The sequence below is a fragment of the Mangifera indica genome, chromosome 17 (assembly GCF_011075055.1).
Source record: "Mangifera indica cultivar Alphonso chromosome 17, CATAS_Mindica_2.1, whole genome shotgun sequence".
Classification (NCBI taxonomy): Eukaryota; Viridiplantae; Streptophyta; class Magnoliopsida; order Sapindales; family Anacardiaceae; genus Mangifera; species Mangifera indica.
This window is the reverse complement of record NC_058153.1, coordinates 2,177,302-2,194,204: the sequence shown is the minus strand read 5'-3', so window position 1 is coordinate 2,194,204 and position 16,903 is coordinate 2,177,302. Positions and strand designations below refer to the sequence as shown.

General features: G+C 32.3%; 2 protein-coding genes across 2 annotated transcripts; both read right to left on the bottom strand.

Moving 5' to 3' along the window:
* Positions 1-3,543: 3,543 nt before the first annotated feature.
* LOC123199937 (SPX domain-containing protein 2-like) lies at positions 3,544-5,606 on the bottom strand. Its single transcript, XM_044614986.1, has 3 exons — positions 5,167-5,606; positions 4,258-4,384; positions 3,544-4,133 (listed from the first exon to the last, which is right to left on the bottom strand). The coding sequence occupies exons 1-3, from the start codon at positions 5,467-5,469 to the stop codon at positions 3,700-3,702; spliced, it is 864 nt and encodes a 287-aa protein (XP_044470921.1). The 5' UTR covers positions 5,470-5,606; the 3' UTR covers positions 3,544-3,699.
* A 6,777-nt stretch (positions 5,607-12,383) lies between these two features.
* LOC123201007 (ethylene-responsive transcription factor WIN1-like) lies at positions 12,384-13,502 on the bottom strand. Its single transcript, XM_044616449.1, has 2 exons — positions 13,249-13,502; positions 12,384-13,117 (listed from the first exon to the last, which is right to left on the bottom strand). Exons 1-2 carry the CDS (start codon positions 13,326-13,328, stop codon positions 12,586-12,588), a joined length of 612 nt encoding a protein of 203 aa, XP_044472384.1. The 5' UTR covers positions 13,329-13,502; the 3' UTR covers positions 12,384-12,585.
* Between the last annotated feature and the right edge of the window lie 3,401 nt (positions 13,503-16,903).

The window sequence follows — 16,903 nt, the reverse complement described above, 5'->3', positions numbered from 1 at the left end:
AATAATAAAAAAAGTGAATTGGTTTTCGATTCTATCTATGAATGGACAAAACTGATCTTCGCTCTGAGAATTTCGTCACGAAAAAGCCGTGCCGCGTGGACACATTTTGATTAAAAAAACGACGCCGTTTAGTGATGTTCTCCGGCGGACAAGGACATGGAGATGTGTGTGGAATGTTGCAAAGCGTTGGTCCACTTGGACATAATTTTATGATGCCAAACGACTGTTTCCCACCCAAACTATGCTGAATTTTCAAAGTTTCTCTCATTAACTATGAAAATACCATTTACCCACTTATGATCGGTTAAATTTAACGGAATCCTAATCCTTGAAAATTTAATCTCATTTTTCCCTCAAAAAGTTTAAAAACTAACTTTTCTCTCCTAAGTCAAGTTTGAAAAGATCACATTTCTCCCCTAGGGTTTAGTTTCCAAACCCTTTCACTTTCTCCGATGCCATCACCGGTCGTCTCTCCCTCCCGACCATTTCTCTTCCACCGACGACCCTCCTCAACTCCATCCCAACCCATCAGGCGTCAAGATAAGTCATCTGGGAAGAGAAATCGTCTTCCCAGACGATGAAGACGAGATCGATCGATCTCATCTTCGTCCTCTAGGAAGACGAGTCGTCTTCATCTGGGAAAACGAGTCGTCTTCATATGGGAAAACGAGTCGTCTTTCCAAACGATGAAGAAGAGATCAATCGATCTCGTCTTCGTCGTCTGGGAAGACGATTTCTGTTCCCATAAGACTTATCTCGATGCCGGATGGGTTGGGGTGGAGTTGAGGAGGGTCATTGGTGAAAGAGAAATGGTCGGGAGGGAGAGACGGCCGGCGATGGCACCAGAGAAAGTGAAGGGGTTTGGAAACTAAACCCTAGGGGGGGAAATGTAATCTTTTTAAACTTGGCCTAGGGGAGAAAAGTTAGTTTTTAAACTTTTGCGGGGTGGAATGTGATTAAATTTAAGTTAATTTTTAATATTAAATATAAAATAACTATTTTACTCTCAATATCGTTAATTTTAACTGTTGATGGGTGGATAAACGGTATTTCTATGGTTAATGGGGACATTTGAGAATTCAGCATAGTTTAAGTAGGAAATAGTTGTTTGGCCTTTTATGAACATAAAAAACTTTTGCAAATTCATTATCAAATCCAAGTCCCGATATTTTCAAGGCTTTTCATTAGGGCTGAATTCGAGCCGAGCTGAGCTCGGCTCGGTTCATATATGGGCGACTCTAGTTCGACTTGAGCTCCACTCTAGCTTGGCTAAGGTCGGCTTGTTTCGGGCTCAAGTTCGGCTCGACTCATTTTTCATTATCAAAACGACATCGTTTTTAATATATATTAGTCAAAACGACATCATTTTATATAAAAAATTTTTTTAAAAAATCTATTGAGCCAGCTCGATCGAGCTTGGCCAAGCTCAACTCATTTCGGGCTCGACCGAGCCGAGCTCGAGCTAGCTCGGCTTGAGTCCAGCCCTACTTTTCATCAAACTTAAATGGTATATTAAAAATATAATTTTTATATTATATATTATATCATATAATATATGTTTTATAAAATATTAATAAAATAATAAAAATTATAACTAACATATGGATAATTTTAAAAATATCATAAATACTTTTTAAAATTTTAATTTTTTTTATATAGTTTTATTATATCATTATTTTTTTAAAAAATGAATCGATCGATATCGATAATATATTTCATATCATAAAGTATATATTATATTGTATAATATATTTATTATACGTATTATATATCATAAAATACTAATAATTATGTATCTTTTCATGACACTCTATGTGGTAGAATCACCACACAGCCTCAACAACTCCTTTTACCATCGGGCATGAGGAAGAATAAAACCAAAGATTCAATCCTCCTTGGCTTTATACTAACAAAACCATCACTGTTTGTTTTTTGAAATACGAGCCCAAAGCAAACCCAAGTCTGAACACACGAACCCAAGCTAAGTGCGAATTGAGCTCGAATACTAAAATTATGAAATTAGCTAAACACGAACAAGTGTTTAGCGAGCTCAGTGAGCCAGAGCTCAAGCTTGAGCTCATTGAAAACAAGCTGGACCCTATTCAAACTTAGTTCGGCTCGTATCCAGCCCTACCTAATAGGGTATATTAGTTAATTTTATAATGATGGTTGTGTTAATTTCATCTTTTTCTAAATTCAATTAATGTTGCTTTACGTTGAATACTCTCCTGTCTCCTCTCTGAAACCGTGGTAGCATGGGAACCAACTACTACCTTTTTCCATTGGCCGAAGGACTATTTCACATCCAAGTTGTGGCATGTTCCCAAAGTTAATCTTATAAAATTTAAAAAATCTAAAGCATCATTCATATGTTAACTAAGGTTAAAAAATTTTATTAAAAATAAGAATAAAATTATCATTTTATTAATAATACTAAAAAATATATATATAATTTATTATATTTTTTTTTAATTTTAAAAACTAACAATTTCATCATTAACTAAAGTTTTCTAATTTTACAAAGTCACATCCTCCTCCCTAAACTAAAGATTTTTTTTTCTCTCTTTTGGCACCATCTTTGACATCAACATCTTCTCTTTTCCACCTTAAAATATTAGTCGACACTTCTTCTTTCCAGATCTCTTTATTAGAGACGAAGAGACCAATCTCTTCGCCAAAGATGAAGAGATCTCCTCTAGATCTCTTCATCTCCAATGAAAAGATTTAGAGATGGGAGGTCTTCGTGTGTTGTCATGCACCAACTAACATTTTAAGGTGGAAAAGAGAGATCGTTGACACCGAAGATGTTGACAGGAAGAGTAAAGGAAAAACCTTAGGTTTTGAGAGGAGAAAATTGTGATTTTTCAAAATTAGAAAACTTTAAACAAATATGAAATCATTAATTTTTAAAACTTAGAAGTAAAAATAGAATAAATTTTATATTTTTTAATATTATTAATAAAATGATAATTTTATCTTTATTTCTAACAATAAATTTTAACAGTAATTAATCCATAAGTAAGCTTTAAATTCTTCAAATCTTACATATATAATTTTAAAATAATAAAACTATGTGTACCCACTTTGGGTACACAAATGTATACATATTTATATGTGTCATCATTTGATTGGATGATTTTGAATTAAGAATAAAACAATACCCAATCATATGATGACACATATGAGTATATATACATTTGTATACCCAAAATAGATACACATAGTATTACTCATTTTAAAATCGTATCAAAACTTGGATTGGAATAAATCTTTTCCCACTTTCCCATATGCCAATACAACCTTTCCGCCATAATCAGATCCAACGGTAGATGGACCTGTACCGGCCCAAATTTGCCCTCTCTATTGTTCCCTTCCATAACTTCTTTTATTATTATTATTTTTTAATAATAATCTACACATTTTATACTAGACTAATTTATATACAAGATTTGAAATATCCATCACTTGTAATCAATCACATATATTATCTCTCAAATTTCAGAAATATTATAAACACCTCACATCCTCTCCAAGGTAAACATATCACGATAATGTAACTTATGATTATATTAATTTGTTGCCCCCTAAATTTAGCATTTTACATCCGTGTTAGTGTAATCTAAAGCATCCATGGATGATGCATAAAAGTGAAAAAAAGTAAACGATAAATGACGAAAGAGACTATCTCCGAGGGTCCAATTACTTAGCTTCCTGTTCAAGAAGAGGGATTTTCTTCCATGTATCGTCCAGTGGGGGCAATGAAAAAACGCTAACAGTGGAGCTTCCACTCCGAATTTCCTTCAAAGCCCGCAAGGCTGAAATAGTACTCTTCATGTACAAGCTCTCCATGTACTCAATCTCTGCAAGTTCTTTGGGCATGGTGAGAAGATTAACATCTTTTGATGCTGACGAAGTTGTTGGATCAGAGCCGTCTTCCCCGTCAGGAGCAGCTTCTGAAACCGGCTTTTCGTTTACAATTGGGAAGAGGGTGTCGAGCATTGTCTCACATTGCTTCACCAGCTTGTAAAGCATGTCGGTGGTGAAGAAGGGCTGCCGCAATACCCTCTGAATGAAAGGTAGGCGAATTAACGCACCGGTTCTTTTATCATACTTCTTCAGTATTTTTGCCAATCCTGTAAATAATTGATATGGCTGTTAGCTAAAAAGCTTCTTTTCTTACACTTGACCCAACCAGAGATCATATTTTACAGAATCACTGGCTCAAATATATGGTTAACGTTGAGAAAGTTGAACTACCTGTATAGTTAAGAGCACTGTAATTCTCCAATAAAACCATCTCTCCATGGAAGTCCACAATCTCCTTCCGAATTTTCATCATCTGTTCATTGGAATTCATTGCCTTTGCCACTGCATCTTGTAGTTCCTACGTTCCAATCCCAACAACACAACTTGAAGTCATCCTTTTGTATCTCGAACAACAAGTTCATATTTTTCTTTAAGAAAAAGAATAGAACATGTTGCGCAAATAAATAAAATCAACTATCAAATGAAACCCAATCTATAGTTAAACACAGTCAACTTAATGACAAACTTTTCAATCAAACCATATATATATATATATATATATATATATATATATGTTGTGTTAAATAATTTTAAATTAAAAAAAAACCCAACAGACATTTTCTCTATCCAAATTATTTAATAAATATGCAGACTCATTACACTACTCTAAAGTTTTGACTATTTTGTAACATGTAATTTAAATAATTAAGTAATTAAAACTGTTAATTATTCCCCACTACCGGCTTAAACTAGGTTGGGTGATGCCCACTGACAGAAAAAGCCGAACAACTTAGCCGAATATGCCATGGAATTATTCTAGGCTTTCCCGGGAGAGACTCCTCTACTCAAGATAACATTATAACTACAGTATGAAACAGTTGGCAATGGGACAGCTGGCAAACAGCGATAGTTAATTTACGAAAGTAAGGGCAAAGCGCCAAGAGAATAACATCTCAACGGTCCATTTAACGCACTTCTAGATCTCAGTGGCATAAAAATATTTTGTTTTGATCAAATTAAACTGAAGATTTGGTTAATTTGAATTAATTATTCCGTGTTTGTTTACTAGGAAAGCGAAATGAAATGTAAATAGTAAGTTTTTTTTTTTAATCGTGAATGGAAGCAAGGGAATAAACTCACCTTTAATCTGATGATGTATTCTTCCTCCTGCTCAACAAAGAAGGTATTGAATTTCTCCATCTCGTCCTCCAACAAGCTTATAAAATCGACTTCTTCTCTTGACATACCACTAGCACTGGCCTTATTATCATCTCCGGAGGCCGTGCACTCGTCGAATCTGGGCCGTTTCTCCGGCCTCTCACCAGCTTTCTTAGGCTGCAGGAGCTTCAACCTCTTCTTGAGCTCCTTATAGGAGAGGAACTTGTCTCGCCACTCAGGCAAGGTCTCCTCGATCTGGTTGCTGAGGCTCTTACCAAATTTCATGTTTGTGTAGAGAGAAAATACAAGGGAAAGAGGAAAAGTGAGGGAAAATGAGGATCGGAAAGGGCGAGAGAGGGAGATATAACGGTGAGAGCAGAATATTCGGGGGGTTGGTTTTGGAATATCCGTTTGTTCTGTAAGGGTATATCTCTGGTTTTATTCCCTCCGTGAGAACACTAGATATCATATTTTAATGCTTATTGTATTTAACTATTTTTTAATTGGCGCTTTTCTTTCACTGCCACGTGTCAGTATTTTAAGATAATAAAATTATGTATATTTATTTTAAATATAAAATTATATACACATTTATATGTTATTATATGATTCAATAATTTTTAATTAAAGATAAAATAACACTCAATCATATAAAAATAGATATAAATATGTATATAATTATATATTTAAAATAGATACATATAATATTTGCTCATAAAATTATATATATAATTTTTATACATAATTTTATATATAAACAATAATATAAATATTATTTTATTTATAATTCTTAATTATATAATAAAAAATTATTATTAATATATAAAAAAATTATACATATAATACTATTTATTATGAAGATAAAACGCAATCTTTTGCTCTCCTCCATTCAATTGGCTTTGGCTTGGTTTGATTCTGTCGTGGGTTGCAGCCTATAATAAAGTAGGTAAATAATATTAATTTTGAAACTGAGTTTGAGTGAGTTGGATTAGGGTAATCGTTGGAGTTGGATTTGAATCAAATAAATTTGATACCATAAATTAATATAATTTAATTAAATTAAATTTAAATTTAAATTAAAAGTGATTTTGAGTTATAAATTTTAATTATTTATTTAAATTATAAATTTAAATCAAATTAAATTATAAATTCAAATAATTAATTTTAATTATAAATTAAAATTAAATTAAATTAAATATTTTTATTTAAACTAAATTCAACGGCTAAATAAACTCAAATTAAATTGAAGTTGGATTATATTTTCGTTCGAACGGAGCTTGAATGGGAGGATCTTCGGTCTTCGGACTCCGCCCAGGTTCGCCGAACCTGAAATTGTTTTGAGCTGAAGAAAGGGATGCGCATTTATGACGCATGGTATAATTCGGAAAGGGGGAAAGAATATCCATTCGACAGTCAATCTCACCTAATATTTTATTTATAAATAACGAAACTGGATCTTGTGCTTGTCTGCTGACCCTTTCACCAGCGAGAAGTGGAGAAAAGTCAATAAAGGATAAATTAGTAATTTCGTTTCCACAGCATTTTTAGAGAAGATTCGAATCTGTCTGATGGATATTCTCTAATTGAACCTAGAATCTTCCAATTCACGCCTTGCGGAAATATTTCTCCTTGTAAGGAATTTCCACTTTTGCCTCCTGTCCACACACTTATATGTACTTTATAATTTCGATTTTTTTTTTTGGCCAAAAGACTTACTCCCACCCAACGATGATGCAAATTTGTCAACTCTTACTTATAAATTATTAAAATTAATATAAATAAATAATTTTAAAAATAAAAGTATTATTTAATTAATAATATATTAAAAATAATAAAATATTTTTTAATTTAAAAAATTAATATTTTTTCTTAGAATTATATTTTAAAATCTTACATTTTTTTTCTTAAGGTTTATGATTTTTTTTATTTTTTTGATATTGAAACAAACCGGTTTTTCTCTCTCTCCTTTCCTTTTTTTGATGCCTCTTTAATATCTTCTCCCATTGTGAATTATGATAATCATCTGAGATGATTCGTCTTTATCAAATGACTATTATTGTTTACATAAGAGAAAAGAAACTAAAGAGAGGTAAAAAAGGAGGAGAGAGAGAGAGAAATTGACTTGTTCCACCACTGTTTTAAGTCAATAGAGTTAACGCCTTCGGTAAGCTTTGGTCTTTTCAAACTTAAAAAAGGATGAAAAAAATCCTTAAATTTTAGATGAAAATTATAATATTTTAAAGTTTAATTATGTAATAAAATTATTAATTTTTTAACCTTAAAAAAGTAAATAATAATTTATTATTTTTAATATATTATTAATTAAATAATAATTTTATCTTTATAAATAATTATTTTTATTAATATTTATAATTTATAAGTAAAAATTTAGATTTTTTATAATTAATAAATAAAAAATTAAATTTGTATCCAATCTTATGTGGGATACAGTTAGTTAACCTTTTTTTTTTTTTAACCGAAATAATAAAAAGGTATGAATTTAGTTGTTGAGGGTAAAGTCGTAAATAAGAGTAAGTAGAGTTTGAATCAAAAGCAAAGCATCAGCATATTCTCTGGGGGTGCCTTTGTCCTTCCTCCCCGAATTAATACACCACCGGACTACCAGCCCCCCGACAATCTGCCCGCTCACTGTCATTAATAGATCACAACTTTATTGGCTTGATGAGATATCAAAAGTAATAATATTTCTGTTGATTTTGATTTAGAGTATATAAATAAATATTAATAAAATCATATATAATTAATTTTTTTATATAATTTATATATATATATATATATATTATATTAATTATATAATTAAATAATTAAAAATTAAAAATAAAATAATATTAAATTATATAATAATATATTATCTATATACATAAATTATATATCAAATTTAGGTACATATAATATGTAATATAATAATACATCAATAAAAAATAGTTATAAATTTATCACCTGTATATGCAATCACAAAATGCATCCAATCACTTGATAATTTGATTATTTAAATTAAAAATAAAATAATATTTAATTATTAAATAATATGTTATCTGTATATATATATTTTATATATTCAAAATATTGTACATGTAACATTGCGCTTTAATGGTAATTCTGCTGCATGTTATAGTGGTATTTCTTCTCTACAGGGAATCCAAGCTCATTGGCCCAAGTCTTCCGTTAGTTTGTTTCAGACGCCATTTGCGATTGTTCTCTCACACTGCTGTCACTTGATTTATCAGACCAACAACAGACAGAACCCAATCTCCCCAGTTGGGCTTGGCTAATGAGAAATGAATTTCGGCCCCGTCTTCTTTTAGTTAAAGGTAACATAATATTAATTCAAACAGTAATATTACGTGTACATATATTATTGATATATATAATTTAAATATTAAATTATATATTATTATATAATTTAGTATTATTTTATCTTTAATTTAAAATTATCTAATTACATAATAACATATTATCTGTATACTCAAATTATGTATCAAAAGTGTATACGTATAACTTTATTGTAATTCAAACAATATCATTTAACAATAAATAGATTGTATTTTGTAATGATTTATAAATAGAATTATATGCATTAAAAAATATATTATTTGAATTAATATTATGTTACCATGTGCCTATGTGTTTTTTTATCTTTAATTCAAATTCATCTAATTATATAATGAAAATTTAAATAAAATAATTTTTGTATATTTAACTATCTAAATGATACATAAATTTATATATGTCTTAAATCCTATATAAGTAAACAAAAATCAAAATAATCAATATATAATAATATATAAAAACTATATATTTAAAACATATACTAATATAATGAACCACATACTTACAACTGGGAAGTCAACCAAGTTGCATGTATGAGTCTTTGTTAAGACTTATAATTCTTCTTGCATTGTTTGTTGTTAAAAAAGATTCGCACTAGCTTTCATATAAAAGAAAGGTTCACGCAAATATACAATAACAAAATAACAATGATAATAATAACATAAACAAGGTAGTAGTTGATGTACTCTAATGGCTTGCAATGACATCAACCAGAGAAAGAAACGAAGAGAGAAAGATCATCAAAGGGAAAGAAAATATTGAGAGGAAAATGTTGTCGACGATAATATCATATATTGAAAACTAAACTTTAGAGGGGAAAATGTTATATTTTAAAACTTCGTCTAGAGGAAAAATTGTTAATTTTTAGAGTTTAGAGAGAAAAAAGAAATGAAATTTTAATTTATTTTTAATATTATAAGTAAAATGATGATTTTAACTTTAAAACTAATAAATTTAATAATCTATAAATAGATAAAAGAGGTTTTCAAAATTAGAAGATAAAAGCTTATAAAAGCAACAATCTTTGATCGGGAATAAGTCCTTTGACATTTTTTTATTAAAAGAGTTTGATTTTAAATAGGAAAATATTATTTATGTCAATTTAGGGGTAGGAAAGTATTTTTAGACCAAACCTTAGCGGTAAAAAGTAATTTAATTTACTCTTACGGCTATTAGTTTGATGTACTCTGTATTGATAATTTTGTTAATTAAGATAACGGCAGCCGTAGTCCTCCAATTCCAATCTAATCATTGGACTGGCCTATGAGTTTCATATAAATGCCATAAATTAACCTCAATGTGGTCCCAAATCTAAGTAATCTAGATCTGAAAAATGTGGCCTACAGGCTACATCCACATTATCACCTCCTTTGTGTAGCCAATTGCCTTGAGTAATAAAATTATATATACTCACTTTGAGTATACTGATACGTACATATTTAATATGTATCATCATGTAACTAAATGATTTTGAGTTAATGTTAAAATATCACTTAACTACGTGATGACATATATAAGTGTATACTAATTTATATAATAAAGTAGATATGCATAATATTACCGTTGTCTTGGGGCAGTAAATAGTAGTGTGGAATCAGTTAATTTGACAGCCAAATGTAGCAATTAGTTGTCATTAATTATCAACTTATTAAATGTTAATTGTTTGATGATGATCTACCAACAACTAGGCTGACCAATGTGCCTTAGTTTTAGACTTTTACTTGGTCCCCGTTTCTAGCTACTAAGCAAAGTTTTGTCAAATTCTAATGTGTTGATGTATAATACAAGTTAAAAAGGACTTGAATTTATAGGGCAGGCAGCCCACACCTAGACCACACCTAGTCTTTTCTTTAATGTAGTCTTGGTTGTACTCTTATACTCCCAACTCCTAAAACAATTGTCCACCTTTAATTTTAATACAAAAGTAACAAGCTGGTATACTCTTCTTATATTATTGCCCATGCCACGATGATTACATCTTGAGTCGTGAAAGTCTTCTACACTCCATTATGTGCACACTCTTGGCACAACGCTTAGGAACACCATCTTCACACATCTAAAGAGTTGGCTTATGATATCACACTTCTCTAAAGGGGACACATACCTCTCAAGTGTGACCACTTCATTGTGTCAGTTTCTTACAACACCTTAGAAGATTCTTACTTTCAACTTTGCCACACACAAACACCTACATTATCTCTTCCACATTGTGCACCCCATCAATGGTCCACTTTTCCACCAACACTTTTCAACACGGGAAAACTTTTTGGCAACTTGAAATGTCAAAAAAGACACACCTTTGTGTTTAATGTTTTTCCTTTCATCTCTCACGGGCTTAGAGGTTAGACACAATCGAACTCTCTGTAAAGTATGAGACTTAGAGGTTAGACACAATCGAACTCCCTATATAGTACCTCAAATACACCCATTCTTGGGGTTTAATATTATATATACCTTTTTACAAACATGTGTTCATTAGTTTTATCTTGTCTTGACCTACAAAGAGAGCGATTTCATCACTCAACCAAATTGTACAAGTATAACCCAATTCCTCAGTATCGCTTGACTCTACTCTTTCACTATCCAATCCTAAAAAAACTTCTCACATTTGATATCTATACGAAACCAACAATTTTATACATATTTTCATATTATTACCTATGTCACAACGATTGCACCTTAAACTGTGACAATATGTACCCAGAAATTTATTGGTACAGCTAAGGCAGTTGACGATTCATGCGTAGGTAATAAATTATCATTCAATTAGTAAATATAAAATTTAAGGCATAGTGATCTTAATGGTGCATTATGTGAAGGATATTGAGCCACGTTGCACTCTCTTTTTTAAACCCTATAAAACGTTGTCGTTTTGGCAAAATACTGGTTGAGAAAAATTGTGTAGTTGTCTGAAAGTCCCACAGGCGCAACAACACGTAGTGAATGCTTTAGACTTTTCCTTCGAAAAATATATGAGTCACATAGTGAGTCATCCGAATAACATAAAATTATTATTAATAAAATTATTTATATCAATGTTTTTAAAATTATACTGATAATTATTAGTTCATTGGTTCGATCGAGAAATCAATCATTCCAATTTATTATTAAATTAAAATTTAGTCAAACTCGATCAAAACCAATTTTAGATTAATTTATTCGATCAAATTCAGTCAAAACCAGGTTTGATCAAGCCAATTACCAAACAATATTTTTATATTAATCGGACTTGATTTGAAGCCAATTTTCAATTGAATCAGTTGGTCAAATCCGATCTGATTTTCAGAATTTTGATTTACATACTTAAATTATATATAAAAAATTAAGTCATTTACACACAAATTGATGTAGAATACGGATAGGAGTTTTTCTATAGCAGGATTAATAAGTGTTCTTAGTTTCAATCGTCTCTATAATCTGCTCAACAGCATTACACACAAGTCTATCTTTTTGACGAAGAAAAGGCTGCCCCTCAACTTCAACTCTATAAGAACTAGCTTGTTCTTCTCATAATATAGCATAATTTACTATCTTGCATGATCTATCGGTATCTCATAGTTCACTGAAAGGAAACTTTCAAAATCTCTGTAACTGTGAAGTTAATAATTTTTTTATACTTTCGAGTTTAGCTCTTATATACAAACTTTACGTACGTAATTAGGGCTGCTAATCCAGGATTTGAAAATTTGAGAAAGGAAAAAATGCCTGGAACAAGAACATCATGAACCAACTTCCACGATCCGCGGGTAGCTATGAAGAAACAAAGAAGAAATGAAAATGTCTATTGTGGAATAAGCCGGCTGATTGGAGATCCATTCATGAAGCTTAAAAAAAATGGTGCACTGATATTGTAATACCCAAAGAAGCCATTCTCTTTCGCTCACTGTATACATAGCGTATACTTAAATAGTAAATACAAACAGATTAAAAATAGAAAGTCACATGCAGCCCAATAATTTTTTTTATTCTTATAGCCAAACAATCGTTGGTATTTGTTGGACAGGTAAATCAACAGCCTTATAATTTAGTATCTCATAAAGCATGAAAGTGCTAGAGATATAATCCACCGTCTTCCACCCCAAATGAAGGGTTAGGACAATTGAGATTAAGAAGCTCCTCTATCATTTGCAGTGCTATTCTCTCTTCTTCATCCATTTCTGCCTTGAGTTCAATCCGTGGCTGCTCTTGGGGCTCAGCGCTCAAAGGCAATGCGTTTCGTGCAACATCATCTGAATTATTATTCTTTCCAAGATGGAGAGTCATCACCCAATTCGATTCACAGCGTTGGCCTGCCCGCTTTTGCCACAGTCCTATGTGAGAATTCTCTGTGTCTAGCCTCAGACAAGTCATAGAAGGCGATGGCGCCTTGCTGCATTTACGAAGCTTGGCGTGCAGAAGTTCTGAGAAATCATTTGGAGTTGCCGAGTTTGAATTTTCACTGGGTTTTGGGTCCCCTGTTGGAGTTTGTGTTATTGGGAAATTTGTTTTCGCATTTCGTCCACTCATTAAGATTGCAGCTTGATCGTAAACTCTTGCAGCTTCTTCTGCTGTCTCGAATGTGCCCAGCCACACTCTTTTCTTCCTATAACAAACGCGTGCGACAAGAAACTAAAATTATAAAAAAAAAAAAAAACTAAAAGGATAAAATTTTTTGATGAAGAAAGAATCATTTGTAAGCTCATAGAGCAATGTAGATGGGTTGATTGAGCTTACAACAGTGGGTGGCGAATCTCAGAAACCCAGGAGCCCCAGTGGCGTTGCCTGACACCTCTAAACTTCTTTGATTGCACCATTTTGAAGAGAGAGATGAATTGTGAGAAGACAGAAAAGTATAAATACAAGAAGGCTCAGAAAAGTATACAGATGATGAGTGAATTGAAGTACAGAATGGCTCAGAGATGATGAAGATATAAAGAGATGAAGAGAAAAGGTTACTGTCGGCGAAGGAAGTCAACAAATTAAAGGTAAACGAAATCACCAACTTCTTCCTTAAAACACCCTAAACCTACCAAATTAATGAATGGGGTACAATTACAACTGTTTCTTTTGGCTTCCTTGACTTGCTATGCCATCTCCTATGTGAACATTATACAGAAAAAAGTAGCATATCTGTGCATTCGCGGGACTACAATTGAACAAATATTTACGACTCCTTTTACTCTTGTCAAACCAACAATTAACCCGCTTATTACTCTCAATTCTTCTTGGTAATTTACCTTTCTACTTTCTGGTCTATATCGCATACTTTTGCCACAGAAAGTGATCAGTTTTACATAGTGTTCCTGAAATGGCTCTGATACTGGGAGCCATAGCGATGACTGTTACACCAAATCATGAAAACCTATACTTCTAGACTCATATAAATTTTACACTAAAAATACATACTTTTTAATATGAGATTCAAATCGTATACCTTACACTTTAAATATTAACATGATGGGGGTATATTCATGGTATTAATTAAAATATACACAAAAACAAAAAAAAAAAGATATTCAATTAATACGACTATAATCTTTTGTTGATGATTAGCTGTTTATAGGGACGTGAAAGTGCTAACTTTTATGAAACCAACAACCCTTTTAAATGGATTAACGTAATAATTAATGGATGAATTAAGTATCTGATAAATGCAATAACAGAGATGTAGGACATGAAGGTCCATATAAAGGGAAGGCAATAATTACAATTAATAAGATAAAACCTATCATTTTCCAGACTACTTTGGAGCTAGCAACACAAAATCCCTAACATGGATGTCACATTCATGCATATGGTCACGAACCCATGACTACAAAAGCGGCAACATAGTTTAGGGTTTAGAGTTCAATATCATTTTAAATGTAGTTAGCTTAATTCAACTCAATTTTTTTGGAATGTGCCGATAGCCCCAATCGCATAGTATTCGTATCAAGCACAATAAGCACCCAAATTCATATTTTTATCATCTCTCTGGTGGTTTTCTGGAGTATTACTTTCTGTTGTTTATCGGAAAATGGGAAAAACTAATTTAATTCGAAGATTTAGCTAAATGTCACACATAAACGCTATGGATCTATTAGAAAAAAAACTGACTTAATTCGAAGATTTAACTAGGTATCGCACATGAGCGCTACGGATCTATCGGCATGGGAAAATATGTACAACAAGTGCATTCACCCACTACTCCTAGACCTGCTTTGACCCATGTGATTTATCAACGCTTCCTTTTACAAGTTTGGCTCCTACCCAATTAATTTTCACTGTGTGTGTGTGTGTGTGTGTGTGTGTATCCAACTTTTGCCATCGTCACTTTCGCTGCCAGTGCCATCAAATCTGATCATTTCTGAAGTTACTTCAGCTTTGATGTTACGGTGATATATCCCATTAATGCGTGACAGGACCCATCTTTTCTTTTTTAATATACTGGAGAGATATGTTTGTCTAAAGACAGAATGATCCATATGCGGTCACTCTCATGACCATATCTCAGGGTTTTTCTAATCTGTGAGACTTACAGGGCTAGGGATAGATTTTGACATCGATGGAATCAGTCTCTTCCCGAAAAAAAAAAAAACACTCCTAGGGCAATGAATGAATGCAGCAAATTTGGTCACCAGAAAACCAGGCATGCCCTATCCTTTATTGCATTAACTGTAGGTAAAACTAAATTACTGATCAATGTAAGAGATACGATCGAGAAGGCAAAAGCATTATATAAATTAATTTCGGAAGACATGGAATTGAATTTACTGTTTCTGAAATATGTTTCTGAGTTATTCTACTGCTATTTTCTACGTTCTTAATTAATGGCCGCCTTCACAAAGGCATCAAAATGCACATACGAAGGAGAACTTAGTATGACAACTACAAGACAGAGACTTTGTGGGTCAATTCCAAAAAAAACAATGTCATGTGTATATAGTTTTAAGTATACAATTGAATATTTAAATTAAAAAAACTCAAACCTAATATAAGCGTGACAGAAAATCCCACCTCTTAAGCTAACTTTCGGATAAGAAAGACCTGATAACAATTTGGGGAGGCCTAACAAGTGGTATCATAATCCAAGGTATAAGGTAAAATTTGTCCAATGAAAGGTTTCTGGTCCATAACACTTTGAGGAGGCGGAACCAGTGGTATTAGAATCCAGTGTATAAAGCAAAAATTGTTTAATGAAAGGTTTTGGGTGTATCTAGTTCTCTAAATTTGCCCATCTCCGAAGGCCCGATGGAGGAGAGGTTTTGCTTGCTTTACTTTCTCGGGGCACGAAAAATAAAGTTTGTTGGCCTTCGCCTGGTGGTTGTGTGGACTATGAGTTTGTTGTGAATGAGTTTGACCAACAACCCAATATGTCATTGGAGGGTTGTTAGGAAGAATCCTACATTAAATAGAACGTGAATTGGGTGTAGGTATGTAATTGTGAGGCCCAACAAACCTTTTATCTTAGCAGCTGCTCTTGGGTTACTTACCTCCAGCTTGTGGGTTATGGGACAAGGAGCTGACTCAGAATCAAGAGAAGTATTCCAAGCTAAAACAGTAACTTTTGTTTTGTTCTGTAAGATGCTAATTACCTTGCACTTAACCTAGTGAAGTTGAAGCCTTTAGTGGCTACCATCACTAATCAAAATCTTTAATCCAGACAGTCAGAATTCACAAGGATTGAAGTTGAATCATTGAAGTCCAATGAACAGAGTTCTGAAAGTGATGGTGATGGACCACTTAGGCGAAAAGAAATTTGTCAGGAGAAACATCATTCAGTAGGAAAAACAGGTGCATCCCCTCTAGCCCCCTGACCTTTTACTTATGTAGCACGCTTCTTCTGAATATAGACCGCAAAAGCAAATTTATGTAGCACGTTTCATAATGCTACAAACTTGTCTCAGAATTCAGCCAACAGAAGACATCTCACCAACACTTCTCATTGCTTAAATAAATATGTATAATTTCTTTCAAACTGAATGATGTGATAAATTTTCATCTTCAGAAAGCAACGAGGAGTATTCTTCTCCTATTTTCAAGGCTAAATCCTTCTATTTGCTATGTTCAAGGCATGAACGAAGTCTTGGCACCATTATACTATGTTTTCAGTACTGGTCCTTGGTGATCAGTGGTTTGTGATCTTCTATAGTATGTTGGGTTACAATGGACATTGTAATTTTGTAGAATAATCTTTGAGTTGTCATTGAACTGAATTTAAACCCATATGGAATGTTTTTGGATGTTTAATACATACTGTGTCAATAATATTCTGTTCAGAGGCCTAAATGTCTTGACTCCGGCATTCATGGTTTCTGGCTGCACAACATTTTCTATAAGGGTTTTTTATTTTTTTGTGACAGTAAAACTTATAGTACAATGACAATCACTACACTGAATAATTCAAAGT